The following is an 18,374-nucleotide window of genomic DNA, read 5'->3' as shown; positions in this document are numbered from 1 at the left end:
CATACCTCCTCGACTCTCTGACGACATTCGTGGTCCGCCAAAAGTGACGAATTGAGCTTCCATGTCCCGCGGCTTCTCCACACACTTTGCCTAGGGAGTGATATGGTACAAATGTAAGCCAGATGATCAGTAAATGCCCCAGGCCATCGTTCCGCGTCGACCATCTTATTCTGTAGGCCAACCGAAACATATATTCGATCGAGTCTGCTCGCCGAGTGACTGGTATATCCCTCACGGTTCCAATGAATCATGTCCCAGGTGTCGCTTAACTCCAGATCTCGGCACAGCACATGCAATTCACGACAGGTATTGTAATGTGGAGTCTGGTCTTTTTGGGCTAAAACACAATTGAAGTCACCACCTATAATGAAATGATCGAATCTACCGGTAAATAAGGGCACAATCTCTTCCGAATAATATCTCGCACGCGCCAGTCTGTTGTCTGTGCCGGAAGGGGCATAAACATTGAGAATGCGAATTCCATTAACAGTTATCGCCAGTCCTCGTGCCGAAGGTAGATAAGCCAGGTCGCGAACCGGAATCCCGTCCCGGACCAATATCGCCGTTCCACTGTCGTTGTTCGAGTGCGGCGAGGTGTATAAGATGTATCCATGTACTTCCTGGAACTCAGGAATGTAAATTTCCTGCACCATCAGTATATCCACATCTGACGCGTATATCATGTCCCTAAACAACTGCTGTTTCACCGGCGATCTAATGGTATTTACATTCACTGTCCCTATTCTGTATGTCTGGGGTCGAGTAGCTGTCATATCCACATGATGTTAAAATGAAAAGTTTCACCGTATCGATAGTCCCTTCGCACATCCGCAGAGGGTCGCCCGACGGACGTGCCCCTGCGGCATTAGGTGTCTTGAGATGCCGACGGATGCGAGTCCCCACCAGTAGAATGGTCCGCATCGGTGATTTCGTCGTCCTGCTCATACCAGCTGATATTATTGGGGTGCTCCAAATTTTCCTGTGCTGCACTGACGTGTGACGTCTGTTGTTCTTTCGCAGCTTTAGACTCCACCGCAGAAGGGGTAGCAGGCCCCTGAGCGGATGCGTCGTCTGAGCGACATGACATCTTTTCACTGTCCGAATTCATATGGTCTGCGACATCCGAAGCTTGTGATTCCAAGTCAGACAAGTCCATAGTGTTAGACTCATCTGGGCTCCCATGAAGAGAAGGGAGCGTCTCCGCAGAGTTTAGTCGGCGCTTCTTGCGGCGCTCTGGCGAGCGTTTGCGGGCCCTAACCTCGGCCCCTGGTGTTGGCGAATCTTGGATCTCTTGCGTTCTCGCCGCCGCCACAACGCCCTGGGGATTTTCCACTTCAGCTTCCATGCCTATTGTGATGCTGTCATCCTCTTTCTGCACCACCTGTAGTATCTGAGATTGCAGGTTGGTCGGAGCCATTCCTTCTTCAGTGGGGTCCGAAGGCGCCTCAATCAACTGCGGCGTCGATTCGATAGTGCGCTCCCACCTCGGCGTCACCTCCCCGCGAAGCGCCGTCACGTAAGTCATCGGCAGTGACGTAGGTGTAGTGGGATTCTGGAGGTCTCCGCTGGGGAGTTGCACGAGTCTCCGCTGCATACACGCAGATCGAAGATGTCCTTCACCCCCACACCCGGAGCATGTCCGGGGCTGTCCATCATAGATGACAATAGCTCTACAGCCGCCGATGTTGATGTATGATGGCACATGTTTCGTAAGGGCAATCCGCACCTGTCGGACACCATTGAGCACTGGATATGTGCTAAAACTTGCCCAACGTTCGGCTGTATGACTAATAACTCTGCCATATGGCTGGAGTGCTTCAGTGACCAATGATTCGGGTACCTCGAAAGGCAGCTCGAAGATTCGAATCGTACTCACACCCAGGGCCGAATGAGCGACTAAAACTTCGCCAATATGACCATCGGAGTGTCGGAACTGGAATCCTCGTTTGGCGGCTTCAGTGATCCTATCGCATGCTGCGTCGTCAATCATCTTTACGTAAAGAGTGCTGCTCACGATTAATAAATGAATTCCAATAATCTCCGTGTAATTAAGATGCACTTCGTCCCTCAAGAAACGTTCGATTTTGAAAGCCTTCGGTCTTGCATACTCGTTACAGAACGTGAACTGTATCGTGGTTTTTCGGAAATTGTGTGCCATTGCGTTCGATTCAAACCGTAACACACGCGAGTGACGACGGTGTAAACACCCCTTCTTCCGCGAACGTTCGCAGCCGGGACGTAAACAAGTTCGAGCTGCTCCGCGGCTAAAGGCGGACTAGCCATTCAGCTACCGGGGGCGGACAACAGAACTAATATAGGCATTTGTATTCAAGTTCAGAGATATGTAAACAGGTAGAACACGGCGTTGCGGTCGGCAACGCCTTTATAAGACAAAAAGTGTGTGGCGCAATTGTTAGATCGGTCACTGTTGATACAATGGCACGTTACCAAGATTTAAGTGAATTTCAACGTGCTGTTATAGTCGGCGCACGAGCGATGCGACACAGCTTCTCCGAGGTAGCGAAAAAAGTGGAGATTTTCCCGTACTACCATTTCACAAGTGCACCATGAATATCAGTAATCCGGTGAAACATGAAATCTCTGATATCGTTGCGGACGAAACAAGATCCTGCAAGAAAAGCAGCAACGACGACTGCTGAGGATCGTTCAACATGACAGAATTGCAACCCTTCCGCAAATTGCTACAGATATCAACGCTGGGCCATCAACAAGTGTCGGCGTGCGAACCATTTAACGAAACATCGTCGATATTGGCTTTTAGAGCCGAAGGCCCTCTCGAGTACCCTTCATGACTGTACGACATAAATCTTCACGCCTCGCCTGGTCCCATCAACACCGACATTGGACTGTTGACGACTGGAACCAAGTTGCCTAGCCGGACAAGTCTCGTTTCAAATTGTATCGAGCGGATGGACGTGTACAACCTCAAGAATTCATGGACCCTGCATGCCAGCAAGGGATTGTTAATGCTGGTGGAGGCTCTGCAGTGGTGCGGGGCGTATGCAGTTTGAATGATATGAGATCCCAGATACGTCTAGATACGACTCTGACACGTACGTAAGCATCCTGTCTGATCATCTGCATCCATTCATGTCCATTGTACATTCCGACAGACTTGGGAATGTCATTGATATTGGCTTTCAGTGCCGGAGACCCACTCATGTGCCCTTCATGACTGCACAACACAAAGTATTACCCCTCGCCTGGGCCCATCGACACCGACATTGGACTGTTGATGACTGGAACCATGTTGCCTGGTCGGATGAGTCTCATTTCAAATTGTATCGAGTAGATGGACATGTATCGGTATGAAGACAACCTCATGAATCCATGAACCATGCAAATCAGCTGTTCAGGCTGGTGGAGGCTCTGTAATGGTATGGGGAGTGTGTAGTTGGAGTGATATGGATCCATGATACGTTTATATACGACTCTGACAGGTGACACGTACATAAGCATCCTATCTGATCACCTGTATTTGCTCATGTCCTTGGTGCATTCCGACAGACTTGGGAAATTCCAGCAGGACAATGCGACACCCCACACGTCCAGTATTGCTACAAAGTCGCTCCAAAAAAACCATTCGAGTTTCAACACTTCTTCTGGCCACCAAACTCCCCAGACATGAAGATTATTGAACATAGCTGGAATGCCTTGCAACGTGCTGTTCAGAAGAGGATCTCAACCCCTCATACTCTTATGGATGTATGGACAGCCCTGCAGGATTCATGGTGTCAGTTCCCACCAACACTACTTCAGATATCAGTCAAGTCCATGCCACATCTTCTTGCGGCACTTCTGCATGCTCACAGGGGCCCCACATGATATTAGCCAGGTGCACCAGGTTCTTTGGCTCTTCAGTGTCTATTCATAATGAAATTCATATGGCATCTTCAGTGTGTGACTCCTACTCACACTTGGCCAATAAAAAGCTATATATATTTGTGTGTCTGTGATTTTATATAATTTTTTATATAATGAAACAAGCACATTGTAATAAAGCCATAGCTGTTACATCCCAAGTGCATGAAGTGACACAAAGTGAAAAGCATTGTTACATGGCACAACAAAATTACAAGTAGTTACACATATAAAGATTGTATAAAGACAGTTCTATATAACAGCCAAAACAATCAAAGATCAGAAATATATTTTTAAAATATATGAATGGGAACGGAGTAAGGTCATTTTATTATGCTAAAGGGAACCATGCATATAAAATTTTGTCCAGTTACACTCACAGTATCATGGTCATCAGTTATTCCATTAAAGATAGACATCAACCATTAGTCTTTTGAAACTCATTAGCTAGAAGTATGCCACATCTGTAATATAAACAGTATGTAGTGACAGTGAACAACCAAATTTCCTTGTTGAAAACAACAATACAGCACCACATGACAGTCAGACTATAACAGCCTATTTAAAAAAAATAATAAAACAGTTGTTCATCCTAGTCAGATTACAGTTACATTTAAAAAGAATCATACAAAATTTCATCATCAAACCAGTAAAAGCTAAGAAATAAAATCTGAAGATGTATAGAAGGAAGGTGGTAAAGGTGTACATTTTAATTAAAAGAAACTGGTAGAAAATTATGGTGTACAATTTTGTTAAACACTGGGATAGCATACCTCATCTCAGTGGAACAAAACAAAGCTACATGTCTAATAAGACAATTTTAAGTAAAAGCACATTGTGCCAAATGCTGATTACTCTTATTTTACAATGATGGTCATTTCTCTATTTTGCATTTGGAGGAGAAAGTTGGTAATTATATTAAAAGATCTCCCTGCAAAGAGGAACGCCTTTCTTTCAATGGTTGTCACTCCAGCTCAGTTATCATATAGTTACAACTCTGTCCTCTATTTTGTCCTAATATAAAACGATCTTAGCTGCCCTTCTTTGAACTTCTTTGGCATGCATTCTGGTAAGGATCCCATGCAATGTGTGTGTGTTTGGGGGAGGGGGGTGGGGGGTGAATGGAGAACATCACACTTTTCATATTTCACAGTAAGTTACCAATTTTTTCACCATCAGGTATCTAGTCTTTGATCTTCTGTTGACATTACTAGATGATAAATGATAGCATCTTCTACAAACAATCTAAGTGGGCTGGTCAGATAGTCTTCTAAACTTTTTATACAGATTAAGAACAGCAGAGCACATATAACATTTGTGGTATCACATATCAATACCACAACATGGGTGTCAAAGTTGGCAACATAACTGCAAGTTTCTGTCAGATGCCCATATTGGTCCTGTGGGTTCTGATGGACCCAACAGAGCATACCCACTGAACCACTGCCCAATATAGGATTGCTGGCTGCAGCCAGACAGCCCACTGACACTCGAAGACACTTTGCCTCGTTGCAGCTAAGACATCCTAGTTAACACATTAGTTCAGACAGCCTCACCCTTGTTGCTATTGTTATAAGCTGGACTCTACCTCTTGCTGCATTATTTATAATGAGTCTTTGTACACTTGGAGAAATACAAACTAAATAAATCTGCTGTTTGTTGTATTAGTTTGTTTGTTTATCATATCTGCTCCTGTCCAGCTTTCCTATGATGACAGTTGCTGTGGTACTTTGTAGCCCACCTCTCCATACCATTTTCATGAAGTCTTACACATCAACATTTGGTACATTACTGTAAGTTTGGTAACAGTAAGTGATTTCCCGTCAATTACTGTGACATTTGTGACAGAAAATCATGAATACAGTCGCATACCAAAGAAGATTATAAGATAAGATAGGTGAACGGCTTTATTAGAAGCCACTTATGATGAATGATTTCAAAAGTCTTCTCAAAGCCTAGTAATATGGAATCAACTTTAAATCTTCTGTTGATAACACTCACTACCAGTACTTCAGGTGAGTAAAGAGTCAGTTTCTGAATCTGCACTGCTTATGTGTCAAGGAAACCAGTCTAGTCCATTGCCAGCCCTGATAATACACACTTTTTTATCACTCTAGGATGAAGGATTACAGACCTAACACTGCCACCATACCACTGTTGCAATTTGTTAGTGAAAACCTTGCTTGATGGGCCAATCCATGTTAGTTGAAGCCATTGTGGATCCTTTATACCCATGTAATGACACCAGACCCTTCATTGACATACTGAATATTACTATGGATGAATGTCATCTCCAATAGGTGCCACATTTGTTGATTACAGACTTAAATATCTCTGATAACATACCTTCCCTTGGTAATTATGTACTTCCTATATTGTGGGGGATCCATGAGTGTATGGGGGAATCAATTTTCATCATTTTCTGCATGAGAGAACATTTTGTCATGGTTCATTGAAAGTTGTTGACTCATTTTGCCATGTAAACTTGGGGATTTTCCTGTTGAATTTTAAGTCGTAACAAAAGAATGTTCCAATGTCTTTAACAAACTTTGTTCACAGGGTGTAGATTTAATGCATTTAGCAGCTGTCATTTTGAAGCATCTACAGCATGGAAATCGCATGCAAGTAGGAACTCAAAACCTGGTCATTTGAAAACTAAACATATCCATGCACATTCAAAGTGCCACATTCTATGCAAAAAAAAACAGACTCTGGCTAGAATAACAACTACAACAGAAAGACAATGAGTGCCAAATGAAGTTGTCTTAGCATGATCTTGTGATAGTTTAATATATATTTTGTGTCAATTGCAATTGCTATGAGTTCCTATGAATTGCTAGAATAATCAACAAAAAAGATTGACTTTCAATACCTACACAATCAGTTAAAGCATTTATCTGTTTGACATTCATTTTGGTTACTATAGTTCATGTACTTGTATGTTAACCATGTATTTTTATTTAATTAATTATTCATTGCAATCTCTCTTTTCAGCACTCATATTGTTCCATGACTACATACCAGCTCTCATTGTAGCTGGAGCTCTTGGAGTGGCTAAGGGTTTCAGAACTGTCTACATGACAATTGTCATTCCTAATTATGTTCCTATTGAGAGGCTGGCATCTGCTAATGGACTACAAATGGTGGTCAATTCATTTTTTATTCTAGCTTCAATTCCAATGATGGGTATGTTTAATATTTTTCAAATGTTCCTTTGTACAATTTAATGTTTGAGAATTTCATCTTGTCATTAGAATATAATGTTTGAGTATTTTAGTTGCACAAACAAAAACCCAATTATACATTAGTCAGAATACAGGTTTGACAGAGCTGCAGTAGGAAGATGTTACGCACAGAAATCAAACTTCACAGACTTGTGAATGTAGTAGTTGTTGTTAGAAATAGATGAAGACACAATTTCAGTACACTTTAATACCAATATATTCTTTTTTTCTTTGATATATAATTAGGAAAAGAGGTGCTGATACTGTAAACGTGTCTGTCTTTACATCGTGCTATTTATTTTATTCCCCCAGTGACAGATCTATCAGTTTTCTTTACATAAGTCTGCTTGAGATAGACGGATAAGTCTTTATATTATAGATGTATGCACCTAAACAACAAACTGCTAATACAGACTATAGCACCCATGAGAATCATCTCATTTTTGGGTCTATGGACCAAGAATTGAATCCAATCTAATATAATCCAATCTTATCTATACACATTATTGAAGTTCTAGTCAATCATGTCCAACTGCACCAAGGGAGGATAATGATATTGGGTGTCAATGACATCGTAAGACCTTTACATCCATGTACAAGTCATGGACTTACTTCATCACCCTTGATCATCCCACATCATTGGTCTGAAACTAGCAGAGGCTGGATTACTGAATTACTGTCTCATGAGTAGACACTACACCACAGATAAATGCCTTTGGAAGTGTACCATACCTGGAAAGCAAGGCATAACATTCAGCAATAAATATCAGTCCTTCACTGTCTCGGATTATCTCCAATTGTCAGAGAGCAACACCAATAGATGACAATACAGTCTGGCAATTAGTGTTAACCCTGCTTCATGGTGTGTGAGTATGACATTAGTTCAATTCTGGCAGTAATTCAGGGATTCTCAAGGCACAGCAGTATGTCATGGATGTCCTGCATCCTCATTTGACTGTGCCTTGTTACTAGCTTCTACTGGGATAACACTCATATTCAGACAATGTGTGTCCCAGTGAACTACCTGCATAATGTTGAAGTCTTCCTTTGGCCAGGAAAAGCCTCTCATCTGATTCCAATTGAATATTTGTGGGATGAGCTTGAATATTAGTTCCACCAAAGTGCCAATATTCTAGATATCAGTGGCCAGATACAACAGTTGGGATCACTTTTTCTCAAGAGAGAATACAGTGACCTCTATGATTACTTTCCCAGCTGAATCAATGTACATTTCCATGCCCAATATACTACTCACAAACAACCAGCAGCATGCTCTTAATACCAGTCTTATTATTCATTTAACTTGATTTTGAAATCACTGAAACAGAACCACATGACTTATCAACACATAGTTTCATTTCACTTCCTCCTTCTAAACACTTAACTTCTTTAATCAGAAAATGTGCCTGATTAAAATATTTTTTGCTCTATTGTTTCTTAATTTGTCTTGTATTAACTAAAGCTCTTTCTTGTTATAGGCTACATTCAGAAAGCCACAGGAAGCTACAGCATGTCAATTGCAGCACTCAACCTTATAACCTCTCTCACTGTAATACTATGGACTTCACAGCTGGTTATTCGATGGTACAAGAAAAAGAAACGTGGAACTAATAAGGAAGCTGCATAAGTTAATTTGTACTGAGAAAGCCTGGTCTGAAAAAGACATTCTGCTATTCACACAAGACATCACTCTCTGTGATATTATTTAATGAACAATATTTCCTCTTGTTGTAACAAATCATCATTGGACTGTACAACAGCTGCATCATGTTTCATTTTTATACATCACTTTTACTATTTTTCATACATGTGAGTTGAATGGACGTATTACCTGCTGTTGTTTTTATAGTGCTGTTGAATTTTTTAATTCCATTATTTTGTAATCACACTATGTGATTGTTACATGGAGGTCCAAGTACATATAACTGGCTCTGCCAGTGAACATGGCTTGTAGCTAGCTTGTTAGTAGTGAAAACTGAACTGTTTTATTTTTTACAAACAAGAAAAATACATCCTACAAAGTTGTAATTGTTACATGGACACAGAAATACAGTTCAGCATGCGACTGGAGAGAGAGAATTACTTAGCCGCCAAAGAATGTTATCAGTATTCTCAACTACTTAAGAAGTATTGATTATTTGTGTTTGTTATCTAGTAGAAGCAGGACATGACTAATCTTATTCAGAGTTTGTAATTATGTTTAAGTTTATATAATAGTATAATTTCTGAGCTGACAAAAATATTTTCAAATAAATAAGAAAAAAATCAAAGAATAAAAGTATGATTTCATTAACAATTTATATCTATGTACTAACAGTAGTGGTACTTTCTGAAACATATTTGAATGATGGAAATATTCTTGTGCTTCTCAGTTGCTTGTCAGCAAAAATTAAAATTGTAATATGTGTTGTGAGTAATGAATGCAAACAATTATCTGAACAATTTCCATAAGCACTAAATAGAACACATTTGTTGTAACAGTGACTACAAAAAGCAACATGTTTCACTACATACTAAGTATTTTCAATGGAACAAACATTATACCCAAGATGTTAGCAGAAAGCATATACAGCACAATCTGAAGTTGTCTGCAATGTGAGCAGTCTGTCCTGAGTGAAAACAAACATATACGATGAGATTAAGTGAAGAACTGCAGTAGTTGTAGCACAAAAAAATCATTGCATCTCAACACCAAATGACAAACTGCTTTGGTTGCACACTGCATCTGCTTATATGCTGTTCTACCAGCAAGAATGCAGTCCACACAAAAAACTGATAGGATCCATTTTTTTTTTACAACACTGCCTATAGCATGGCTTTAGTTCTAAATAACAACAAACTAATTGTTTCATATAATTTTTCCATTGCTGATTTTTATACATTTTTATTCATTCACTGATTATATTCAATAGATTCATTAAGAAGGAGAACCTCCAGATGAGGAATGAGTCAAGAAATATACCCTCCTGGAAATGGAAAAAAGAACACATTGACACCGGTGTGTCAGACCCACCATACTTGCTCCGGACACTGCAAGAGGGCTGTATAAGCAATGACGTGCCCGTCGACCTGGGACCGGACCGCAGCAATGCATGGATGCATACCAAGACCGTAGGATCCTACGCAGTGCCGTACGGGACCGCACCGCCACTTCCCAGCAAATTAGGGACACTGTTGCTCCTGGGGTATCGGCGAGGACCATTCGCAGCCGTCTCCATGAAGCTGGACTACGGTCCCGCACACCGTTAGGCCATCTTCCGCTCACGCCCCAACATCGTGCAACCCGCCTCCAGTGGTGTCGCGACAGGCGTGAATGGAGGGACGAATGGAGACGTGTCGTCTTCAGCGATGAGAGTCGCTTCTGCCTTGGTGCCAATGATGGTCGTATGCGTGTTTGGCGCCATGCAGGTGAGCGCCACAATCAGGACTGCATACGACCGAGGCACACAGGGCCAACACCCGGCATCATGGTGTGGGGAGCGATCTCCTACACTGGCCGTACACCTCTGGTGATCGTCGAGGGGACACTGAATAGTGCACGGTACATCCAAACCGTCATCGAACCCATCGTTCTACCATTCCTAGAACGGCAAGGGAACTTGCTGTTCCAACAGGACAATGCACGTCCGCATGTATCCCGTACAACCCAACGTGCTCTAGAAGGTGTAAGTCAACTACCCTGGACAGCAAGATCTCCGGATCTGTCCCCCATTGAGCATGTTTGGGACTGGATGAAGCGTCGTCTCACGCGGTCTGCACGTCCAGCACGAACGCTGGTCCAACTGAGGCGCCAGGTGGAAATGGCATGGCAAGCCGTTCCACAGGACTACATCCAGCATCTCTACGACCATCTCCATGGGAGAATAGCAGCCTGCATTGCTGCGAAAGGTGGATATACACTGTACTAGTGCCGACATTGTGCATGCTCTGTTGCCTGTGTCTATGTGCCTGTGGTTCTGTCAGTGTGATCATGTGATGTATCTGACCCCAGGAATGTGTCAATAAAGTTTCCCCTTCCTGGGACAATGAATTCACGGTGTTCTTATTTCAATTTCCAGGAGTGTATTAACAAAAGAGAAGAACATCATAGAAACTTAATCTCTATACTGTATTAACATTATTAAACTGTTTAGTGCTAGTCACACTTGTTGTTGTTGTTGTTGTTGTTGTCTTCAGTCCTGAAACTGGTTTGATGCAGCTCTCCATGCTACTCTATCCTGTGCGAGCTTCTTCATCTCCCAGTACCTACTGCAGCCTACATCCTTCTGAATCTGCTTAGTGTATTCATCTCTTGGTCTCCTCCTATGATTTTTACCCTCCACGCTGCCCTCCAATACTAAATTGGTGATCCCTTGATGCCTCAGAACATGTCCTACCAACCGATCCCTTCTTCTGGTCAAGTTGTGCCACAAACTTCTCTTTTCCCCAATTCTATCCAATACCTCCTCATTAGTTATGTGATTAACCCATCTAATCTTCAGCATTCTTCTGTAGCACCACATTTCAAAAGCTTCTATTCTTTTCCTGTCCAAACTGTTTCACTTCCATACATGGCTACACTCCATACAAATGCTTTCACAAACGACTTCCTGACACTTAAATCTATGCTCAATGTTAACAAATCTCTCTTCTTCAGGAACGCTTTCCTTGCCATTGCCAGTCTACATTTTATATCCTCTCTACTTCGACCATCATCAGTTATTTTGCTCCCCAAATAGCAAAACTCTTTTACTACTTTAAGTGTGTCATTTCCTAATCTAATTCCCTCAGCATTACTCGACTTAATTCGACTACATTCCATTATCCTGGTTTTGCTTTTGTTAATGTTCATCTTATACCCTCCTTTCAAGACACTGTCCATTCCGTTCAGCTGCTCTTCCAAGTCATTTGCTGTCTCTGACAGAATTACAATGTCATCAGCAAACCTCAACGTTTTTATTTCTTCTCCATGATTTTAATACCTACTCCAAATTTTTCTTTTGTTTCCTTTACTGCTCGCTCAATATACAGATTGAACAACATTGAGGATAGGCTACAACCCTGTCTCAGTCCCTTCCAAACCACTGCTTCCCTTTCATGTCCCTCAACTCTTATAACTGCCATCTGCTTTCTGTACAAATTGTAAATAGCCTTTAGCTCCCTGTAATTTACGCCTGCCACCTTCAGATTTTGAAAGAGAGTATTCCAGTTAACATTGTCAAAAGCTTTCTCTGAGCCTGCTTATGGTAGAAATGTAGGTTTGCATTTCCTTAATCTTTCTTCTAAGATAAGTTGTAGGGTCAGTATTGCCTCATTTGTTCCAAAATTTCTCCCATATCTCCCATTTCATCTTCATCTACCTCCTCTTCCATTTCCATAATATTGTCCTCAAGAACATCGCCCCTGTACAGATCCTCTATATACTCCTTTTACTGATGCCACCTAAATTTAATCAAGTATATCACAAAGAGAGCTGCTATTTTTAAGAAAGCTGCTGCCTCCTCTATTATACTAATTAAGTTTTGCTTTCCACCTACTGGCATCATAGTACTTGCTTTACTGATGTGTTAAAATTTGTTTATGTGCATCTTTAGACACTGCATCCTGTTTACAGTACATTACTACTATTCATGCAGCTTCACAATGAACACCATTACTTACCATGCAGCTAATATAACTTTTCAATCTTAAAATCAAGATATTCAGATAATTTAGGGAAAGAGACAGTAATGAGGTACTGTTATACTTTTTCTTCTTTTGAGGTGGTTAAGCTTCCCAATTTCTTTTGTATGAGCATGTTAAATACCTTTGTACTGGAGCACACACTAGCTAATATATAAATATAAATAATTCATCTCCAGTCTTTGAAAGTATAATGTAACTGGATAGATAAAAAAAATCTACTCACTAAGTGGTGTGCAGGAGAACACACACATACAGGTGTTAAGGAAATTTGCTAGCTATCAGAGCCAGTGGTTCCTTCTCATGACATAAGGGTTGAGGGGGAAGACAGTGGGATGAAGAAAACAGACTGGCAGTGTTTAAAACTGGGAGAGCCTGGAAAAAAAATCCCCAGTATCCTGGGTCAGGGGACACTTGCCAAATAGGATGAGAAGGAAAGATTGATTGCTGAGGGCTGCACTTGATGCAAGTTGAGATTTTGTGTCTTTGTTTTTATCAAATTGCCCTGATCAGCTGTCAGTGCCATCTCCTACATTATTTTATTTCCCAAATGTAGTAGATTCTGTTTTCTCCAATGACTTCCTCTTTCTGTTTGCCCCATTTTTTCAACTTGTTTCTGCCTCCATTCCATTGTCATGAACTTCTCCAGTCACAATTTATAATCAGAAATTTTTACTATCAAAATCTTTTTTGTATCATATAATTTACCTTTTGGTGAGAAATTCTCACCCTCTCATTATCTCTTGTTAGTTATTGTCTTTGTCATGATTTTCCTATGAATTTTTCTACACTTACTTTTCCAATTTTTTTCCCATTTTTTCTCCTTTTTCCTTTCCTTCTGCTTGTTTTTGTTACTCTTATCATCTCTACCCCACACCCTCCTTTCTTCTGCTTATTTTTGTTACTCTTATCATCTCTACCCCACACCCTCCTCTCTTGCCATCATGAATCCCAGCTTATGTTATATTTGGTCCTTTAGGAAACATGTATTTGCAGGTTGAAAACTAAGGTCCCACATTCTGTTTCTCACAACCTGCTTGTCCCTGGGAGTTGTCCACAAAGGCCTAACATTGGAAGTCCCTGTTTCTGGATGTAATCCCCTTGTACTATTTCAAAAACAACAGTCTCTTGCACTTAGCCAGCTAATCTGTGAATATGGTTCATCTGCCAGTTTCCACCCTCCTTCTACAAAATCTTGCAGTTACATGTTTCCTTGAGTGATAACATTTGCCAAGCGAACTTCAAACTGCAACATAATGCCAGTCTTTACCTCAAAAAGCTATTCCATCTTCTGCTAAACTACCTCAACAATGGTGTTTCCCTTCCAGTGCCTCTCAAGCTCCCTAAACAGCCACAACATCCATCCATACATACACAGTTCATTTCACTTTTTACAATTTTCTCTGTGTCTGTGTATGTATGGATGGATATATGTGTGTGTGTGTGTGTGTGTGTGTGTGTGTGTGTGTGTGTGTGTGTGGGTGCGCGCGCGCGCGCGCGAGTATATACCTATCCTTTTTGCCCCCTAAGGTAAGTCTTTCCGCTCCCGGGATTGGAATGACTCCTTACCCTCTCCCTTAAAACCCACATCCTTTCATCTTTCCTTTTCCTTCCCTCTTTCCTGACGAAGCAGCTGCCGGTTGCGAAAGCTCGAAATTCTGTGTGTGTGTTTTATTCATTGTGCCTATCTACCGGCGCTTTCCTGCTTGGTAAGTCTTGGAATCTTTGTTTTTAATATATTGAGTATGTATTTTTCATTTCTTAAGAAGGCTTTGGCCAAAAGTTTACATGAAACAGTCTTTTCATTGCACCTATCTGCCATCTTTTTAGTAAGTAGAAAACTACCTTGCACTAACCTAAAAGGTCTACTCTTAAGTCTTTTGAGTCATCAGTTAATGAAGCAATGGAAAGTCAAGAATGGAACAACAACAATACCTAATAGATAGATTGCTACTTATCACAAGCACGATGTGTTGGGGAACAGGTAGGCACAATGAAAGTAAATGCTAGAAATATTCCAGATGTTGCACAAAGACCTTGTTCAGAAGCACAAAAATTCACACAGCAACTCACACATACATGGCAACTGTCTCCAGCTGTCAAGGCCTGACTAATCAGGACTTTTTGACCAGAGACAGTGGTCATGTGCATGCTAGTTGTTGTGTGAATGTGCCTGTGTTTTCTATTTCTGAAAAAGGACTTTGCCCAAAAGTTGAAATATTTCTAACCTACTTTTTCACTGTGCCTCCTGTGATTCATCAGTCAATAACTCTGATGTAAGTATGTTGTAGTGACATCGATTTATAAGGTAATAACTACAAGTTCATTTCACTTTTTACAATTTTCTCAAAAGTATTTGAGAAAGTGGTCTGTAATAGAAAACTGACTCATTTTAAGAGCTGGGCCTGTTGACTGCCTTTCAGTTTGGCGTTTGTTTAGGATTATTCACAGAGAAAGCCATACACTGTTTCACAAATGAAGTCCTGGCGAAGCTAAACAAGAAAAAAATCATCCTGTTAGAATATTAGTGACCTATCCAGGGCCCTTGATTTTTTTGTACATCAAAATTATACTTGGAAAAATGTTATGGCATTCCTCTTGCAAGTTTCATGAATATTGTGTTTAACAGCTTTTCAAATGCTGCACCACATTACTGTATCAGGAGGCAGACAGTCTTCACAGACAACTGGAAGGAAGTTTGTTAAGCTCCATAAATCATTTAGAAACAACTTAAATAAGGTTACTCTACCTTAACTGGAAAATTATTGTTGGTGGAGACTTTAATGCTGGTTTTCTAAGAGATAGTATTGACCAATGGCATCTAGAGTTGCTAGAATGAGATTTTCACTCTGCAGCGGAGTGTGCACTGATATGAAACTTCCTGGTGGATTAAAACTGTGCTGGACTGAGACTCAAACTCGGGACCTTTTCCTTTCACGGGCAAGTGCTCTACCATCTAAGCTATCCAAGCACGACTCATGCCCTGGCCTCACAGCTTTACTTCTGGCAGTACCTCATTTCCTACTTTCCAAACTTTACAGAAGCTCTCCCGAGGAGATTGAAAGATATAATGTAACAGATATTGAGAATTATCCTTTTGATTCAACAACCTTACAGTGATTTAGCTATAAAACTAATAATCAATGGTTTATCTGACCTTGATAGTCATATATTAATAAAATTTATTGTCCAGTTATGTGCAGGTCATAGGAGAGTTGTATCACAGAATCATTAACAGTGACTCAATCACTGTGTCTAGAGAGAAATTATGAGGAAAGTGCTGGGAGACGTTTATAAAGCAGACATTTTCAATGCAAAATTTAACTTTTTCTCAGACATATTCCTACATTACTTTGAGTCTTGATTTCCCCTTAAACAATTAAAAGCAAGTCTAAGAGGAGGATAACACCTGGGAATAAAGTATCTTGTGCTATGAGAGAGAGATTTATATAATTCAAGGAACAAGCAATAGTTAAAATTTGAATTTCCATTATCACAAGTACTGTTGAATCCTCCACTCTGTCAACAAAAAGCAAAACCTATGTACTATGTTCAAAACATCAAATACTTTAAGAATAAAGCACAAATTATTTGGAACATTATTAAAGAAGAAAGAAGCAAAAGAGAAATTTGAAAAGAAACTGAGTCCTCAGAAAATAGCTTTGGCAGAAATGGTCATACTTTAAAAGCATTGGCTACCATATTCAAATACTACTTCCTCACAGTGGTTGCAAATAGCACACCCAGTAATAAACAACTGAATACAGATATGTTAGATTTGCTTGTGCAGACACTGGATGCATCATTGCCAGACATTAGTCCCTTAAGCATAAAACCCTAAGGAGGTTACTCAGTTCTTTAGGTCACTAAATTGTAATAATTCCACTGACTATGATGGTGTTTGTAAAAGAATGTTAAAATTTTGTGCTGACTTGAGAGGATTATCCTTTTGCTGTGTTCGTAAGCAATTTATCAGATGGCACAGATTTCCTGGTAGACTATAACGTGTCATAGTAGCTTTCATCTACAGAACTGGAGCAAACAAGCAAACCAACTCTAATTAGACCTATAGCACTGCTTTCAGTCTTTTCAAAAGAACAGTAAAACTTGATCATAGCAAATTGTGTATAATTAAGAAAGATGACCAAACCCTACAAATAGTACAGTCTCGAGTCATTCAATACACTTTTATATGCTAATTTTTGGATAAAGTAGAATGTGCCTAATATGAAAATGGAATGCAAATTTCAAGAATTAATTAATAATTCACTCCACAAGGTGGAGAAAGAACTTATACAGTACTACTACATTACAGTATACCTTGGTTATTAACATCTATACAAGGATAGTATTTTTAACACAAAGACTGTACAGGTCTGACAGTGCTTTTATGTGAAAGGGATGCTTGTAGTTCCATCAAACAATAGTCCAGCTCGACAAGATCGAGGATTCCAAAGAAATGCACAACCTGCTCTATTTTCTGCATTTCAGTTTACTTGTAGAATTTTAAGTGACAGTGTAATGTTAAACAAAAAGTATGTGTTGCTAACAAAGAAGAGCACTAACCAACATTATTTTCTGCACAATTTCAGTTGACTTAAAGTGATAACATGACAACAAAAAGTGTGTGTCACTAACACCTAATGAAAAGATTAGGGTAATCAAGGCAAGTGAGGAAGACAAACTCCATGTGCATGTAATAATGTTATGTTTCAAATGCTGTAAAACACAAATTTATGAAAATGGGGTAAGATATGGAATGAATGGATGAAAGAGAAAGAGCAAATGAAAAGAAAGGTGAAGAAGATAGGAAATGAGGGAATTAGTGAGATATTGTTGGAATGGTTTATAAGTGCACATGCAAAAAGTTACCTTCGTCTGGATCCACATTGCAGTGTGAGCATCTAAAAGTCAATAAAGAGCTTGAGAATATAGTTTTTAAGGCATCCACAGGATAGCTGGACAGTTTCAAAATTATACATAACATTGTGGAAAATGAAGCTGATGGAGAAGTTATCAATGTACAGGAAAGGGAAGACAAAACTGCACAATCTAATTGTGAACTGTCACCTGAAAGAAGTGTTCAGTGCCAATGAAGTCAGACTATTTTATCATACATCATCTTCAAAATCTTTGGCAATTCAAGGTAACAAATGTCCAAGAAAGATTCCCTATCTACCATGTGAAAACATGTTAGGTTAGGTTAAATGGAGAAGCCACTTTTGATTGGAAGGGCAGAAAACCCCATAAAAAATCAGTAATTGTCCACTCACATGGAGAAGCAATAAAAAAGTGTGGATGCTGAGACGTCTTATGGGTGATGGGAAAGGTAGCAAACCCACATTTAAAAAAAAAAAAAATAGATGTCAGTAAGTTTCCAGTCCATGTAGTATCAATAGGAAAGTGTGGATGGACTGTGGTCTTATGGAAGAGTGGTTGGGCTCCTTCAGTGCCAAAGTGAAAAAGAAAATTATCAAGCCATCCTTTTCCCAGACAGTGCAACCTATCAGCTAAAAGTCAAGTTAGCAAACATGAAATTGGCTTGGTTCAACCAGCTTCACATGACCCAATGACCTATGGACCACAGGGCTATTTACACATTCAAGT

General features: G+C 40.2%; 1 protein-coding gene across 2 annotated transcripts in view; it reads left to right on the top strand.

Annotated features, from left to right (window-relative positions):
* Positions 1-9,617, top strand: part of LOC126354142 (uncharacterized) — a 285,667-nt gene extending 276,050 nt beyond the window's left edge. Inside the window, exons 10-11 of one of the 2 annotated variants that reach the window (XM_050003553.1) lie at positions 6,877-7,068; positions 8,585-9,617. In XM_050003553.1, coding sequence (XP_049859510.1) covers positions 6,877-7,068; positions 8,585-8,733 — 341 coding nt within the window. In that variant the 3' untranslated portion in view covers positions 8,734-9,617. The remainder of the gene's footprint in view (positions 1-6,876; positions 7,069-8,584) is intronic. The other variant, XM_050003551.1, reaches the window with a different exon arrangement.
* Positions 9,618-18,374: the final 8,757 nt, after the last annotated feature.

Source organism: Schistocerca gregaria, chromosome 3, assembly GCF_023897955.1.
Source record: "Schistocerca gregaria isolate iqSchGreg1 chromosome 3, iqSchGreg1.2, whole genome shotgun sequence".
NCBI lineage: Eukaryota > Metazoa > Arthropoda > Insecta > Orthoptera > Acrididae > Schistocerca > Schistocerca gregaria.
The sequence above is the reverse complement of the archived record's forward strand: the minus strand, read 5'-3'. Positions and strand labels throughout refer to the sequence as shown.